The 15,284-nt window shown below is 36.9% G+C and overlaps 1 protein-coding gene across 1 annotated transcript in view; it reads right to left on the reverse strand.

Moving 5' to 3' along the window:
• Window positions 1-15,284, reverse strand: part of ANKS1B (ankyrin repeat and sterile alpha motif domain containing 1B) — a 410,803-nt gene that overhangs the window by 264,607 nt on the left and 130,912 nt on the right. The window contains exon 11 of the mRNA XM_050969884.1: window positions 5,167-5,303. Within this exon, the coding sequence (XP_050825841.1) occupies window positions 5,167-5,303 (137 nt within the window). The remainder of the gene's footprint in view (window positions 1-5,166; window positions 5,304-15,284) is intronic.

Genomic DNA, 15,284 nt, shown 5'->3' on the forward strand with positions numbered 1-15,284 from the left:
CCTAAGAGATACGCAAAACATTGGAAACAATATTTTCCAGGGAAAATCTCCAGACCAGGCACAAAAAGCATGAGCACTAAATTTATCCATGTGCGGACTGTAGAATATATTTTTACTTTAGAGGGTTTGGAAAATGCTCAGCACTTCCCAGAAGTTCACAAAAGCATGTACACAGGAGTGGCTTTTACATTGGATATGATAGCCCACAAAATCATAACTCTCAGTAAAGTTGTTTTGGTTTTTTTTTAAGTCATATCTGCCTCTTGTGCTAAGCACAGACAGAGCACAAAGTCCAGCACCAAAACATAGTAGCAGCAGAAGTGTGCACCTGAACAGGAAAATCTTCACAGAGATTTTCCTGGTTATTCCCTGCCTGGCTGAGCACGTTGTAAGTGGAGCTAAGCACAGAAAGCAGCTCACAGGACATAGAAGGTCCTTGCACCCCCTCTGTCCTGTGATCTCATTAGAGTGTGCAGAGAATTTATTGCATATCATTGTTCTCCAGCCCTCCTTTTTGTGGTAAAATGGAACAAAACAGATTTTCTGTGTATGTGTTGCAAAACAAGTTCAGTAGAGGCAGCACAGAGTTCTCATGGTCCTGTGTACTGGGGCAACAACCTCCAGCAGGGATTTCACTAAGCTGCCAGAGACAGGGATGTGCCAACTCAAGCCAACCGCAACAAGGCGTGCATTTCATTTGTGAACAACTAAGGAAACCAGCATGGTGCTAGTACAGGGGAGGAACCAGGCAGAAATAGGTTCATTGTTTCAACATGGGGAAACAGTGACACTAATCCCCTTGAAAAGCCTGTCTATAGAACCATTAGTTCTGAAAATTTATTTTCTGGAACTGTGATTTTACAGTTTCCACTAAGACGATTTTTGTTTGATTGTTTGTTTGTGTTCAAAGTAATTCCTGCCCCTATCAGCAAAAAGAATGATAAATAATTTCATTGACTGTAAATTATTATCAATTTTTAAGTCAGCTAGGGAGGCTCTAGAGCACACATCTCCTACAGATGGCCTGTCCATTCACATCCAGGCTGACACAGGGAGTGGAATGTCCTGGTCCTTGGCTTTCCCTATGCCTCGATGAGCCACAGATCCACTGGTGTGACAGGCACATTGTGCATGCAAAAATTGCCATACACCTGGTAGCCCAAACAAGTGGAACAGGTCTGTCAGAGGCTACACATGTCCTGCAGGATTCTGCCAGCACTTGGAGAAAAAGGAGACAATTTCTTTTGCCTACCAATGTTTAAACTATTAGCTGCTACTATATTCATAGATGTTTTAGCCAGATAAATGAGGAGCCATAGATTGAATTGCAACTTTGCTTACAAAGGTTAAAAAAGATAAATGGGAAAAAAAATTTGATTCCTGTAAAGACAGCATGTCCATATTGATAAGAAAAAAAAAGATATTGTGATGAATAGATTATTACAGATCTTAGCAATAAAGCAAGAAAGAACAAGATTATGAAATTTCATCATGTCAGAAACACTGAAATTCTTTGTTTCTTTGTCCTCCTACCAGAAACTCTCTTAATAGCATTGAAACAACACTTTTAGAAAATTGGGTTATTCACATAAAATAGGCAAAATACTAATTCATGATAGATAACATCAAAGTAACTTTTAAATAATCCACATTTTGACATCAAAAGCTGTACCTACAGTAAGCCATTTGAAACATATCTCAAAAAGACAAGAAGACAACATGCCAGTGTTGGACTATATTAAATAACTAAATTTAAAGGTGAGAAGTCAGAATTCAGTTTATAAGCATTGGCCCAAGATCCACAAGTAAATAACACTGGCAAAAGAAACACTCTCATATGGAAAAGGTGCTCTTTCTTCCTCTAAGAACACAGTTTATTTTTTTAAATGGAGCTGAACAAATAAATAAGAAGAAGCTTATTAAACTGAGTAACTAACACAAAAAATACATGAAGCATCACAAGCAGTTTAGTTTTGTTCAGACTTCATCCAGACTGAGAGTTACAGGAACTGTGATAGAACAAGATCCATTTTACTATCACTTTCTAAAATTACAGTCTGATAAGGTAAGTAATATTTTACTCTATGTATTAATATAACACTTGTTATCAAGTTAAACTATCAAGTTAAAACTTGAAGGAGACTTATCTACTTGTTCTCCTACCCTGTCTTATTTTGGATCTCATATACACAGCAGCATATATCCTTAATTTGAAAGCATATTGCCTTCTCAAAGTTTCCATTAATTAGCAATTCAAAAGTTAAAAACTTAGTAAGTCTCATCTGGACAATCAGAAAAAAGAGACCTGAGCTAAATTCTGTTTACTTATTTTCTGCATATGTGCAACTTTTCAAAAAACTTTTTTTTCGGGGACTGACCATGAGAAAATTTGAAAAGAAGAAATTCATTTGCAAAACACTAGATAGCAAGTACAAGGTTCTATCTGGGCTAAGGTGCACAGATAGAAGAGCACACAGATTCCTGAGATACTGTTAACTATGCCAGCCTCAGGACTGAAGGTAGCAGAAGTGGGTGGCACTGTGGCAAGGAACCTAATCCTCAAATACCTCCAGGGATGATGATTCCACCAGGTGTCATCCATTCGAGTGTGTAATCACCCTTTGAAGATTCCACCAGGTGTCATCCATTCCAGTGTGTAATCACCCAATTTTCTGTGAAAAAATTCCCCCTTATGTCTAGCCTAAACTTCCCCTGATGCACCTTAAGACTGCATCCTCTTGTCCTGATTGCATAGAAACACGCTGTTTCTCCTCACTGCTGGTAAACCAGTATATGTACCACCCTACAGGAAAGACAAGTAAGGCTGCAAATAAGAATAACTATATGTGTTGAAAGGCCCTGTCCCTGGCAGATCCATCCAAGCTGCTGAAGCGTTTCCCATTCTGCCTTTACTGGCACTTTCCTGTGCTGGATGCACAAGACATGAAAAAGGGAAAGAAGTGACAGCTGTTTTGGAAATCTATATGATCCTTGGTTTAGATCTCTTAAAAATCAATCTATTTTGCTAGAAAAATGCAAAGAGGCCCTGGCAGCCAACAGAAAATTAATTATTTTGCATACATTGTGTAATAGTATTCATTAGTTTTACATGAATGGTGAGAGGTCAGTCAGGAATAGAATCCCATTGTGCTACCCTTCAAAGAGCTTGCCATGTAATTGAATGGAAGAAAGGAATTAAATATGCAGGCAGAATGAACACTAATGGTTAGCAAACAGCACACTGCAAATATCTACACAGCTTCTTTGTCTAAATTCTTCAGCTGAGGTCTTAGGGGAAGGTGATTTTTAAAAAGCAAAAACAAAGAAAATAAAGAATACTGGGGGATGTGCATAAAACCCACGAAAAAAGGAGAAGCATAATGGGATCTGAATGCTACAGCATATCCAACTTGTCGTGTATTAGCAGACAGACTTAAACCATAGATTATGCCTGTCTGCTGTTGTTTTCTGCACAGGGAGCATGCCATGTGTAGGGCCACGTGAGAGACATTTTAGGAAATGTGGTAAAGTTCTAACCATATATATCACAGAGCTAGCTTTTGTTCTGCAGAACGATGAGAACACTGTGAGTCAGTAAATGGAATAATTTAAATTTGAAAATAGCTCCCCAGAATCTGCTGAATCCATTCAGAGTTAACTACCAGGAGAGCATCACCATGAAGTGTTCTGGGTCCATCTGTTGGCAATATCATGATGGAAACAGCTTTTTAAATGCTATTTTCAATAAGCTATCACACAACAGCTTGTTTCAACAATATTTCATTACCTTTCTGTTTGTTTGCTGCCTACTATAAAAAACAGCTTGGAGAGAAGGAGGCATTTCAGTACTATAGACTGATGTAGGGTGGGAGGGACAGAGACACTACAGAAACAAGCAAAATAAGAAACAACTATAAAAATAAAAAATAGAAGAAACTGTAATTTTAGACTCTCTGCAATCTAGATTTAAGCCAGCATGTGGAACCTGAACTGTGGTGGTGTCAGAAGGAGATGGTCTGCACCAGCCTGTCACTCGAATTATTGTACAGTGACAGTGTCAGCCACAGGAAGCCACTGGCTCCTAGACAGAAATGGCAAGTGCACCTAGTAATTACTCTTAATTCTGCAAGAGCTTCTCAACTGTGCACTCCAATGAGAACTGAAAGGAAAATTCACCTCCAACACTGCGACATAGTCACTTGTGCAGTACCAAAACGACCTGGCCTATACTAGTCCTAGGAAAATATCATGTGTCCATCAGCTTACTCCTCAAGTAAAACAAGTGACATACTGATGGTACAAAGCCTCCATCCAACAGCATAAGAGTGGCTCAGCTGCAGAGACCAGCTTAGCAATAAAGAACAGATGGCTGCACTTGAACCCAAAATTAGTAGGAGATGAAGTTCTTTTGGTTCACATTAAAAAAGTTTCACAATTAGTCAATTTGGCATGTAATTGTCTGAGCTAGCTTTGGCACACCTAATGTCATGGCTTTTTAAACAAGGAAACAGATCATCCCAAGGTTTGTTCTAATTTATCACATGGTCCCATGATTTTAAAATAAACTCCTCTATGCTGATTAACTCTATATTACTGATTCAAGTTCTAACATGTATTTACTTTAAAGTTTTGGTTTTAAAGAGATGCACTCCTTAAAGATTATATGGAGAACTCAAGTTTCCTACACATTATGCATCTTGTTTCCCAAACAGTATTAGAAATATGGAAATTCATAAACAATACTGCATGGGAAAGTAAAAGAAAAAAGGTATGAAACATTATAATTTCATGCAAATGGAGATGCAGAGAAGTAAACCTGAAAAAGTAATACGGAAATATTACTGGTAAAATCAAAACATAACCTTGAAACAAAAGTAAGAGTATGCAAAAAAACAAAATACTGCATAAGGACTTCATTCATTACTAGTGCGATAAGAAGTATGTACAGATACCTCTCTGTACATTTGGGCTCATTTATGAAATATTTGATCTTCTTCTGCTACTAGGATTGACTGTTAAGAAGACAAAGTATTTTGTGTCCTGTTAATGTCTTTGACCCACTCAAATGCATAAAGGCCATAACCTCCTCTTAGAATCCGTGCATCACAGCCTGCTATTGAAAGGAGAAATACCACAAATAAGAGGATGCTTATGGTGAGCACCTACCTGAGGACGTATGACTTTCACTATGTTTTTGAGTGCAGTATCTGGTGATGGAGGAGAGCAGTCAGGTGTTGGGCCTGTGGAGCTGTTTCTATGGTTACCAGATCCTGGTGCAGTAATTGCTACCTGAGGTGCATTATCTGTGAATAAAAATAACATCTATGTGAAATTACAAATACTTTGTATATTTTAAAGTAAAAAAGAACTTTGAAAACAGAAGGTTACTCAGAACACTATTTAAACTTATAAAACCTAATAGAATTTAAATGTATTTCTCAAGGAATATATTGCATATCTACGCTTATTTTTTCAGCCCATACATTCATCCTATTTTAAGACAAGATAAAGAATTCTCTCAGTATCTAAACAAAATGAGTTGGAAACCAAGTATGAATATTTTACTTTCATTACCTTGAATTACTAACAGTGAATTCAAATATTATCACAATAACAGGGGTGACTTGAAAGAAAGGTTTATAATGCAACTTCTAGCTCATCCTGGAAAATCCTAACAGACAGGATCAAGCTCTACATCTATCTTAGTGTTACACAAACACATACTAACTTAGAACATGCTAATAGTCATCATTGATAACTTTCCTTAACGTTGTGATCAGCATAACTGACCAGCAAGGACTAATTACATGAAAATATGCTCAGTTTCTCAGGTAAAATTTGCATCCTCCATTAAGTTCTGCACTGCAGTAACTTTCTTTCCAGCAGTACCTCAGCTATATAACCTATAGCTGGCTTAAAAATACCTGCACACCTGCATGTGTATGGGAAACTGCTCTTTGGACTTATTTCACTCTTACGATTTCATGGCACTGGGAAGGACCATTAAAAGGACTTAAAATATCATTCTTACCTCCTCTAAATGTTCTTAATGCTGTTGATCAATGTAAAGTTAGTGAAAATCAGATCAGAGTGTAGAGAGGACTATGAAATAGCTTCTCAGCTGTGAGATTGCACAATCACTGGAATGATTTAGCAGAAGGCCAAAAACTCCACATCACTTCAGGCCTCTGGAACTGTACCAGTAAAGAAATGCTTTAATTCAGATTCTGGGGAAAGTGCCATTGCCTGTGCATGGTTATGGTGGTTATTACATTGCCTGTGAATTTACTGAGCACCTTTCTATGTGAGTTACAAAGATGTGCTCCATGCTCCTAAATGAGCTGTTGTACCTGAAGCACTGCATCAAGACAATGATGTCAAGTCTCATGTCTGTGGGTCTCAACTGACATCCTGCAGGGTTCACAGAAGAAAGCAAGTGTTTTTGTGGTTGTGGTGGTTCTCCAATATGTGCTTCCACTCTGTGGACCAATCCACTCCAGAAAAACCCAAACAGCAATAAGCAAAAGAAGCTCTCTTAAGCTGGAGGATTTTTGCCTGACCAACTTCTACAGGTACACACATGAGCTCCTCCCTCTGCACAAGTCACAAATGCCTCTGTGAAAGCCATGACAGAAGCTGCTCTCACAGTCCTACTAACCTGAGAGAATTCTTGGAAGGGTAACAGAGATATTGAAAAGAAGGAAATATCCAGTTACATTAACAGAGATAATATAGGATAAAGGGGAGTTGTTTCAGGAAAGTAAACTTGATGGGCTTTCCAACTTACAGATACTTTCACAGCTTGAGTGATTCTAGGAAATCTGCAGGATTCTTCCTGCAGAAACACTTTGTAACTGGATGAGGTTTCTAATCAAAGTTTCTAATCAAAAACAGCTTGAGAATTTATTCTTCTAAAACAAATGCCAAGCTGGAATGTTTTAGATTTCAGAAATACTGATACAGCACACTTAATGAAAGTATAGACAAAAATTCAGATGGCAGATTGGCATACATCCAAAATGGAGACATCCTGTAGATAACCTCAGGCGTTACCTGACAGAGTGAACCCTTCCTGTTACAGAAACAGAAAAGTCCAACTTTTTTCAAAAGTATCTAATTGAAATTGCCAGTCCAATAGGTGTGCAGTCTTACCACACAGATGAGTTCTTCCTGAATCATCATAAGTGTGTACAGAAAGCTTGGATCCGATTTATTTAATAAAGCAATAAATGTGTGTTGATACAATGTATCAAAACAATTTTAACACAGCCTTAGAAAAGAAGTGAAAATGAATTCTCACAATAACATAACTAACATGGAAGGATTTTGATAGCATTTCAGAAAACCTTAAGTCTCTTATATTCTTTCCTGCCTCACCAGGTGTCTAACTTTTATAATGTTGTTCACATGCACCATGTAAATGAGTATTCTGTGACATGAAAGCCCAGCTCATCAAAGCAGGGATTGGGATTTGGCAAGAAGAGAAACCTCGAAAGCCTTGCCATACTCTGAAAATCTCGAAGTGAGAACAAAGGCTAGAGTAACACTTTAAGTGAGCTGAGTCTTCATTCATACCTTTTGCTCCAGACTATGAAACAGCATTTCCTTTCACTCTATGGACAGACAGAATCTATCATCAATGAACCTCCCTTACTGAGGATCAGAGAGTTGCTCTAAGAGATCCCTGCCCTCTGTTTGGGGAGCCACCAAGCAAGGGACTACATTATTGTCAAGAAATGTGAGAACACAGGCACCATATAGGAAGGTAAAAAACTGAATTCTAGAGTGAGAAATGCTCCACATGAATCCAGCTAAGTGCACTTAGTGCACTTATTTACTCAGGTGTGAGAAACAAACAGAATGATTGTCTCTGATAAACAGCTAAAGCTATAAAGAACACAAACTCCTCCATACTCCAGCAGTCCCTGCCTTTCTGTCAGTATTTCCCTGTGAGCCTGTGTGGCTGGGCTTAGCACAACTGCCCTTGAGCTATTTAGCACATGAAAGCCCTGCAAGTGAAATCAGGCAGTCTTGCAGATGCAGGAGTATCTCAAGGATGGATCACTCAAAGGACACATCCTCAGAAACACAGATTGGTGTCGCTGGTAACAAATGCAGTTGTCTGCTCACCAGTTTATTCTGTTTCAAAGCCTTGTTGAGTCACCTCAGATCAGTTTAACCATACTTCAAATATGCAGAAGAGGGCAACAGAGGAGTCAAGTTAATGAGCAAGGTTTTGGTCTTTGCACAGGAAAGAATTCTTGTTGACCTTTTTCAGTAGTAGCTCACTGAAGGCCACGTTTTCCCACTTCAAGCATGCCACACGAGTGGCTTCAAACCAACTGCAAGTGACATTCTTGGAAGGAAAATTTACTGGAAGGCATACAGGAGGGGGAACAGGGCTGTTACATGCCCCACAAGGAAGCTGAGAAAAAATTCTCCAGCTACAATGTGTGAATACAACCATAACCAATTCAGCAATATACACAATATGCAGCAACCTCAGAAAAGAGTAGTTACAAATTTTCTTTCCAAGCAAAATCAAGCAGCAATACAAAAAAAAGATCATGTTTATAGAGTCTAAAGCAAAACTTAGCAAAAAGAAGCTATAAATTCCTTTTTTTTTTTTTAATAAACAGCCCAGAAAAAAAATCCAACTGTTCAGTATTTCAGGTCTTTCCTTCTTTCTCAAGGGGCTAAGTTAAGTGTCTGACATGTAATGATTTCTTGTAAACAATTTCTTTATTGTGGACAGCTGTTTATTTTCACAGTAGGATGTTCCCATTAGGTAACCAATAATGATTTACTACCTGGGTCTGCTCCATCAGAGAGTGAACAACACCATCAAATTAGTTCCTACAACCAATCTGCAGGACCTGTTTATGTATACAGTACTTATAGTTTCATTTAGAGTATCTTTGAATTTATTTTCTTTGGTATTAAATTATATAATATTTTTTTCATTTTCCCTGGTGACAAAACTAAGGCAATTTTTTCCCCTTCAGGTAACTACGATGGCAACACTGCAAGTTTCAGAAAAACATTTCACAGACGCAAATAGAACTTAGAAATTTAAGAAACTACCAAACTTACCTAAGAAAGATTAGCTCTCATGCTGATTTTCTGGTAGGTGCTACAGATGGGGCCAACAGGGAAATATTTACAACTGTCATTCTCTTTCAGTTCCTGGCTCACGTTGCAATAATCTAGATGTTTCTGTGTAAGTCACATAACAGCAGGCTCCAGGGATTATCTAGCAGCTAAAAACTAATGAACTGCAGCATGCTCTAACAATATTCCTTCCTTCCTCCATCACACATGAGAAATCATCACAAGGTCTATGTAATTTGAGCTTACTCTGATTTTTGAAAATGCTTACTGAGGACTTGAAATTCTCCATTTTCTTTATTTCAGAGCAAAGGAAATAGACCAAGGAAAATGTATGAATGTGGTCTTTTAGTATATTGCAAGAGCAAACTAAGGTGTTATTCAAGGGCTGTCTTCTAAGATGTCATATTTATGTCACAAAAACATAAAAAGGTCAACTGTTTGACTGAGATGATTTAAAAAATAGCACTATACAGGGAATTTTTTTCCTTTTCCTGCTGTGTGACATCAGCCATTGGTTTCACATCTCTTTTTTTCTTAGGGAGCACTGCACAGAGAAAAAGGCCCTCATGGATAATAACAGACCATAACACCGGAGTTCAACGAGTGCTTCATTGACATTTTCATCCCACTATCTGTGTGCTGTGAGGACAAACCACAAACTGCTCACTGAAACTTTTCTAAGAGATTTTTTTTTTCCTCATAATGTACTCAGAGAAGGCACTCTATGTATACAATGCCACAATATGACTCATCAGGCAATACTAAGTACACCAACCAGAACACTTACCGCATCCCAGCAAGCAAAATATCAAAAACCAGACACAGCCCATGTTCCAGAAATATAGTTCTAATTAGATTTCTCCTCAGAAATAAATCTTTAAAATGGAACACACAGTTAATCTAGTTTTCTACTTTCATTGCAGAAACATGCTAGCTTCCATGTAAAAATTTACAGTTATTAGCTATTACATCAGTTATTTCTGCAACTTATTGTAATGGCAATGGATCAGCAGATCAAAAGCAGTTGACCTGCATGACAGTCCATTTAGAACATAGGTGGGTTTGAGCTTTTAGCACTATCTAGCAACTTATTTATTCTACCAAACACCCCCATCATACATGCTCCTCACAACTTCCAGCATCCAGAAGGACCCTGTGCTTTTGGTGCCCACCTAAAAGGGAGCAACACATCCAGAAGGAATCTGGTTGATGTGCTCCAAAGCTGGCCTGTGACTGAAGAAATTATTAGTAACTGCAAATGAGGATTTATTTCATATTCACATCCAGTGCCCTGAGCCAAAATGCAAATGTCTATTCCACCTATTTTATTTCCAAATTCCAACTATTTGTGGAGTCACTTAAATACTATATTCTCAGAGTCACAATTTGCTATAAAAATGGAAGAAATGTGTATTTCACTCTAGAGGTATGGATCTAGATAGAACTAGATTATAGACTACACACCTAATGCTGTGTTTAAGTACATATACTAAATTCTAAAACATCCAAAAAGACAATAGTAGGCATGAACAACAATATTTGAAGCACAAAGCCGAATCATTATGACCTTGTAGAAATTTGTACTACAAACACAGGGCCTGGACAGGTTTGTTCACTGCAAAACTGGGAGAGATAAAAGACAAGGGTGAAAAATAAATGTGCATGAACATACATACACAGAAATATATAGATACACCTGCACACATAAATGGAAAACAAATCCAAAGGCATCCAAATATTAGATATTATTAGTAATAGCTTCCTCAAGCTTTGCTCAGTGTGGACTATTTCACACAATGTTTCAAACTACTTGAAGGTGGGTCAAAATCCTGCATCTGTTTTGGACACCCCATCATCAGGGATAATGCAAAAATGTGCTTTTCAAAGGTCCAGATTGCTCAGTGCCATCTGGGCTCAAAATGCTTTTTAGTGTGGTAACAAGACAGACCTAAATTTGATAAATTATAGCAGACTCAATTTGCTAGATTATTATAAAACTCTTATCTAGTCTGGCAATTTCTGTGGGTTTAGATTTGTCTTTGGAAAAAAAGTTGGGAGTGCCTTTGTCTGTACATGTTACATGTCCTCTTAACATCAAATATGTTACATGAAAGCAAAAAGCTCTGAAAAGAACATGGCAATGCTAATGATCTGTCCTGGACAGAAAGCAGTCATAATCACAATAGAAATCTTGGAAGAGCAAAACAGAAAATATTATGGAAATAGCACTATTTCTGGAGGATCAGTCTGCAGTGAATGAACTTACATATATCTCCTTGCAGAGAACAGAGCCACCAAAATGGCTAATTTAATTGACTGGTTAAGAAATTGACACAAATATGTAGGTCCCATCATGTGTGGTACCATTAGGAACAGATTTTAATGCTCTTTGGTAATGGGGGAATGCTCATCTAGTCCTTTTAAAATCTTCATAGCTGGAATGAAAAAAGAATTGCCACTTATAATTCCACTGGAGAGCTAGATAGACTGGGAATTTCTGATTCCTGTGATAATCAAAGATATTGACGTTTCATCAGGGATATGCTGATACTCTCATGCTGAGGAGACCAAGGAACTTCCCTGATTCCATTCCAGGGAATCTTTGAGCTTGATTCACAAGCAAGAGAGAGACACAGGCCCACATGAAAAGTCATCTAAATCTGACTCTTCATGGTAAAGAGAATTCTAGCCCAGTGATGCCCTGAATCTTGTAGAGGGCTCATTAACAACCCTTTCCAAGGCAGAGGAAGGAGAATCAACTCATTATTTTAAACCAAATGCACAGACTTCTATTTTGTCAGATAACAAAAACATTCATGTTACAGAGTAGCCTCAACCAGGACTAAATAATTTCCCATAGCATAGGATTCAGCTTTAAAATTGTTTTAACTTGACTAAATCCCCATAGCAAATCTTCTCTCCAACATGACTATTCAATATGGAATAAATCTCCAAACTGCAGATAAGGACAACCGTGTATTTCAGGATTTCAAGGCACAAACATTACCAGAGACATTTCAAAAGAACAGATGGAATAGTGAATAACAGAATCAGTAGGTAGCTACATTGGATGCATAGGGAGAATGGTTGGACTCAATGGTTTGAATTGGCTCTTTTGAATTTGCTTGGTTCCCACACACTTAACCCTGAATAACTGTTGTTCTGAGTAGAATTGAAAATATATATCTGCAACTGTCTTGTTGAAAGCACTCGAAGCTATAACTGGCCCAGTCTTGGATGTGGCAGCTATTTCAGGATTGTATTTGGAATTAATTACCAGTGAAGTGCATTCCAGAGGCAGCAGGGGGTCTGTTTAGTTGTTTCTGCATCATCCAAGAGAGTTGGGTATGACTATTATCAAGTTTTTATTTCCTCTAATCACCCACCTGCACAAACAGACTTTGGAACTGCTTCAAGCCCACATAACCCTTGTAATACCAGGCAACTGTCTGGAAAAAACATCTCTCATTAAGTACTAATGAGAGATGATGGGTGATTTCCACCATTTCCTGAGTAACCTTTTGGGACTGCCTCTGCAAGCTGCTGATGTCTAATTGAGCATTCAAAAACAATACCACACAGTTGCCATCTACCTTTTTTATTTTTGTGTAATAGCTTTTTTGTTGGCTTTTCCATATTTAAAAGGTTTGTAGTGAAATGACTGCACTTGTCTGTGACAGATATTTCATAGATTTCTGTATTTGCACTGTCTCAACATACAGGCACCATATTTCTGGGAGTTCAGTAAAAAGCACAGGGTATAGTTACATGTGCCAAAATATTTTTGGTTATCTTAGCCATTAACTAAAAGCTGGGATACCTAATAGTCTTGTAAAAAAAAAAAAAAAAAAAACCACCAAAAGAATGGTAGATATTGGGGATTTCTGTGATTATTTTTAAATTAAACTTATCAGTGAGAAGTCACTGAATGTGATCATATGTGTGCCTTAGTATTTCATAAGGCTCCTCCAATAAACCAAAGAAAATAACCAAAATGTGGTGTGCAGAAAAAATACTCTACTCTTACAAAGGCAACAAATGACTACTGAATTAGGATACACTGTCAAATTATTTCACAAAACAAACCACAAAAGGTGGTGAGAGTAAGTGTTCTCAAATCATTTAAATAAAGCCAATGATAGCCATAAACCCCAGGGACAAACTTCAGTTAATAAATAATTTAAGCAGTCTTGAAGATAAACCACCCAATACAGATCTATCTACAGCTACAGTGAAAATCAATTAATGGAAAAAACCTATATTTTCAGCTCTTCTAAGTATCAATTAATTAATAAAGCTCTTTATCAGAACACTGAAGTCAAAGTGCTAACCAAGATACTTTAAAACCAAAGAGACAGAAATGCTTTAAAATGTTTCACAATCCAGTTATTCCTATTTAAAGTATCTAAATTTTCAAGCAGCTTCAGAGAGATTTAGGAAGCTCAACTCTCAACCTAAAAATTTACATTTTTATATTTAATATACATTTACACTGAAAGAAGTATCTTGTTAATACAGATTGCATTTTGTATCATGTAACAGTTATATTCATTAGGCATAAAGAACTTGTCCAGCAGCAGATAGAATACACTGCAAATACACAGTCAGAATTCAGGGAATCTTTATGGGCTTTACTGTTCAATTTGAAAGAGATAACAAAGCATCTGGACCAGAGAGGACCAGTTATATGGACCAATATGCTGCCCTGATATTGTCCAAATGACTTGAGAAAGAAAAAGGAAAGGCTGTGAATAATTTTGGAATAATTTTGGAATAACAATCCAGTTTTCAACCAGCTAATTTTTGGCACTACAGCATTAAAGTTTCTAATAACTCAAAACCCCCAAAAAATGATAGCATTTTTTAATTTCCAAATTTTCCATTTTAGAATTATTGTCCTGAAACTTTTTCACCATATTTTATATATTTCATTTATACATATCATTTTCATCTGAAAAATACTAAAATTCTATGCCTTTTACTAATATTCCCACATTAATTAATTTTCTATCTCCTGCAATTCAGATAAAATGATATATTATAAAAACGTTATATATTTAGGCATTATTAATCCTACCTTCTGACTGACAAGCAGGATTTACATAACTTCTCTGAGTGTTTAGAATCTTCTCCACACTTCAGCCTATTTAATTTGCTACCATCCCAGGTTTCTCCTCTTATTTTGGTTTTAGGTTCTCTAAGATCCATATGCTAGCTTTGTAAATTTCTTAAAATTCTTCCCATTATGTTTTCCCACTAATACAACCTACTGCATTTATTATAGAGACCACAGATATCTAATTTGGATAGACTGTTGGAATTTTTGAGGGCTGCAGTTAACTATATAAAGGAATTATAAAATTAGCACAAAATTTTGTATATATTGAAGAGCCATTTGTACTTGCTATTGACAGCAAATGAATAAATCTCAATTTTTAGACCATGCAGCTTTGGCCTGTTTGGCTGATATAGAGCCAAATCAGTAGATTTAGACAAGAAGGAGTATTCCAGCACAATGGAGCAGAAACAAGAAGGGATTATAATTAAGTAAAACTACTGGGAGTTTGTCAAGTTTTATGGAGAAAAATATGGCTTGGATTTTCTCAAGTTTCTGTAACTTACAGTTCATAAATATAACAAAGAATCACACTGGAATACAGGTAAGAATTTAACTAAAAGACCCACAAAAGTCCTTTCACTCTTACTGGCAGAACTTCTAACCAGTAACAGCTTCCTACTGCAAATGCCACTGTTCCATTAGAACACACTTTTGTTAAATTGATCACTAGCAAATTCTTCTTGCAGTTATAACAGTTTGGATGAGAAAAACTCTGAAAGACAACTTACATAACTGATGAGAAAAAAGAGGTTTTTTCAAAATTTACTTACATAATATTCACAGAAAGTTCTGATATCTTTTCACCATAATGTAACTCATAAATAAACGTAAAAGTAATGGAAATGCTCTTGGATAAATATTTAGTGTCAATCCCAGTCCTATGGGTAAGAAAATGGTTTTAATTGTGATGCACTATTTATTATGTATCTCCCATCATGGAGAAATTGATTTCTGAAAGAAAAAGGACATGGGGTGAACTGGAGCTGGAGCTAGACTGGAAAGAGTATTCTTACTAACAGCTGGTTTTAATGTCATCATCCAGAACAGTCAAAAC

The sequence above is a fragment of the Serinus canaria genome, chromosome 1A, assembly GCF_022539315.1.
Source record: "Serinus canaria isolate serCan28SL12 chromosome 1A, serCan2020, whole genome shotgun sequence".
Taxonomy (NCBI): Eukaryota; Metazoa; Chordata; class Aves; order Passeriformes; family Fringillidae; genus Serinus; species Serinus canaria.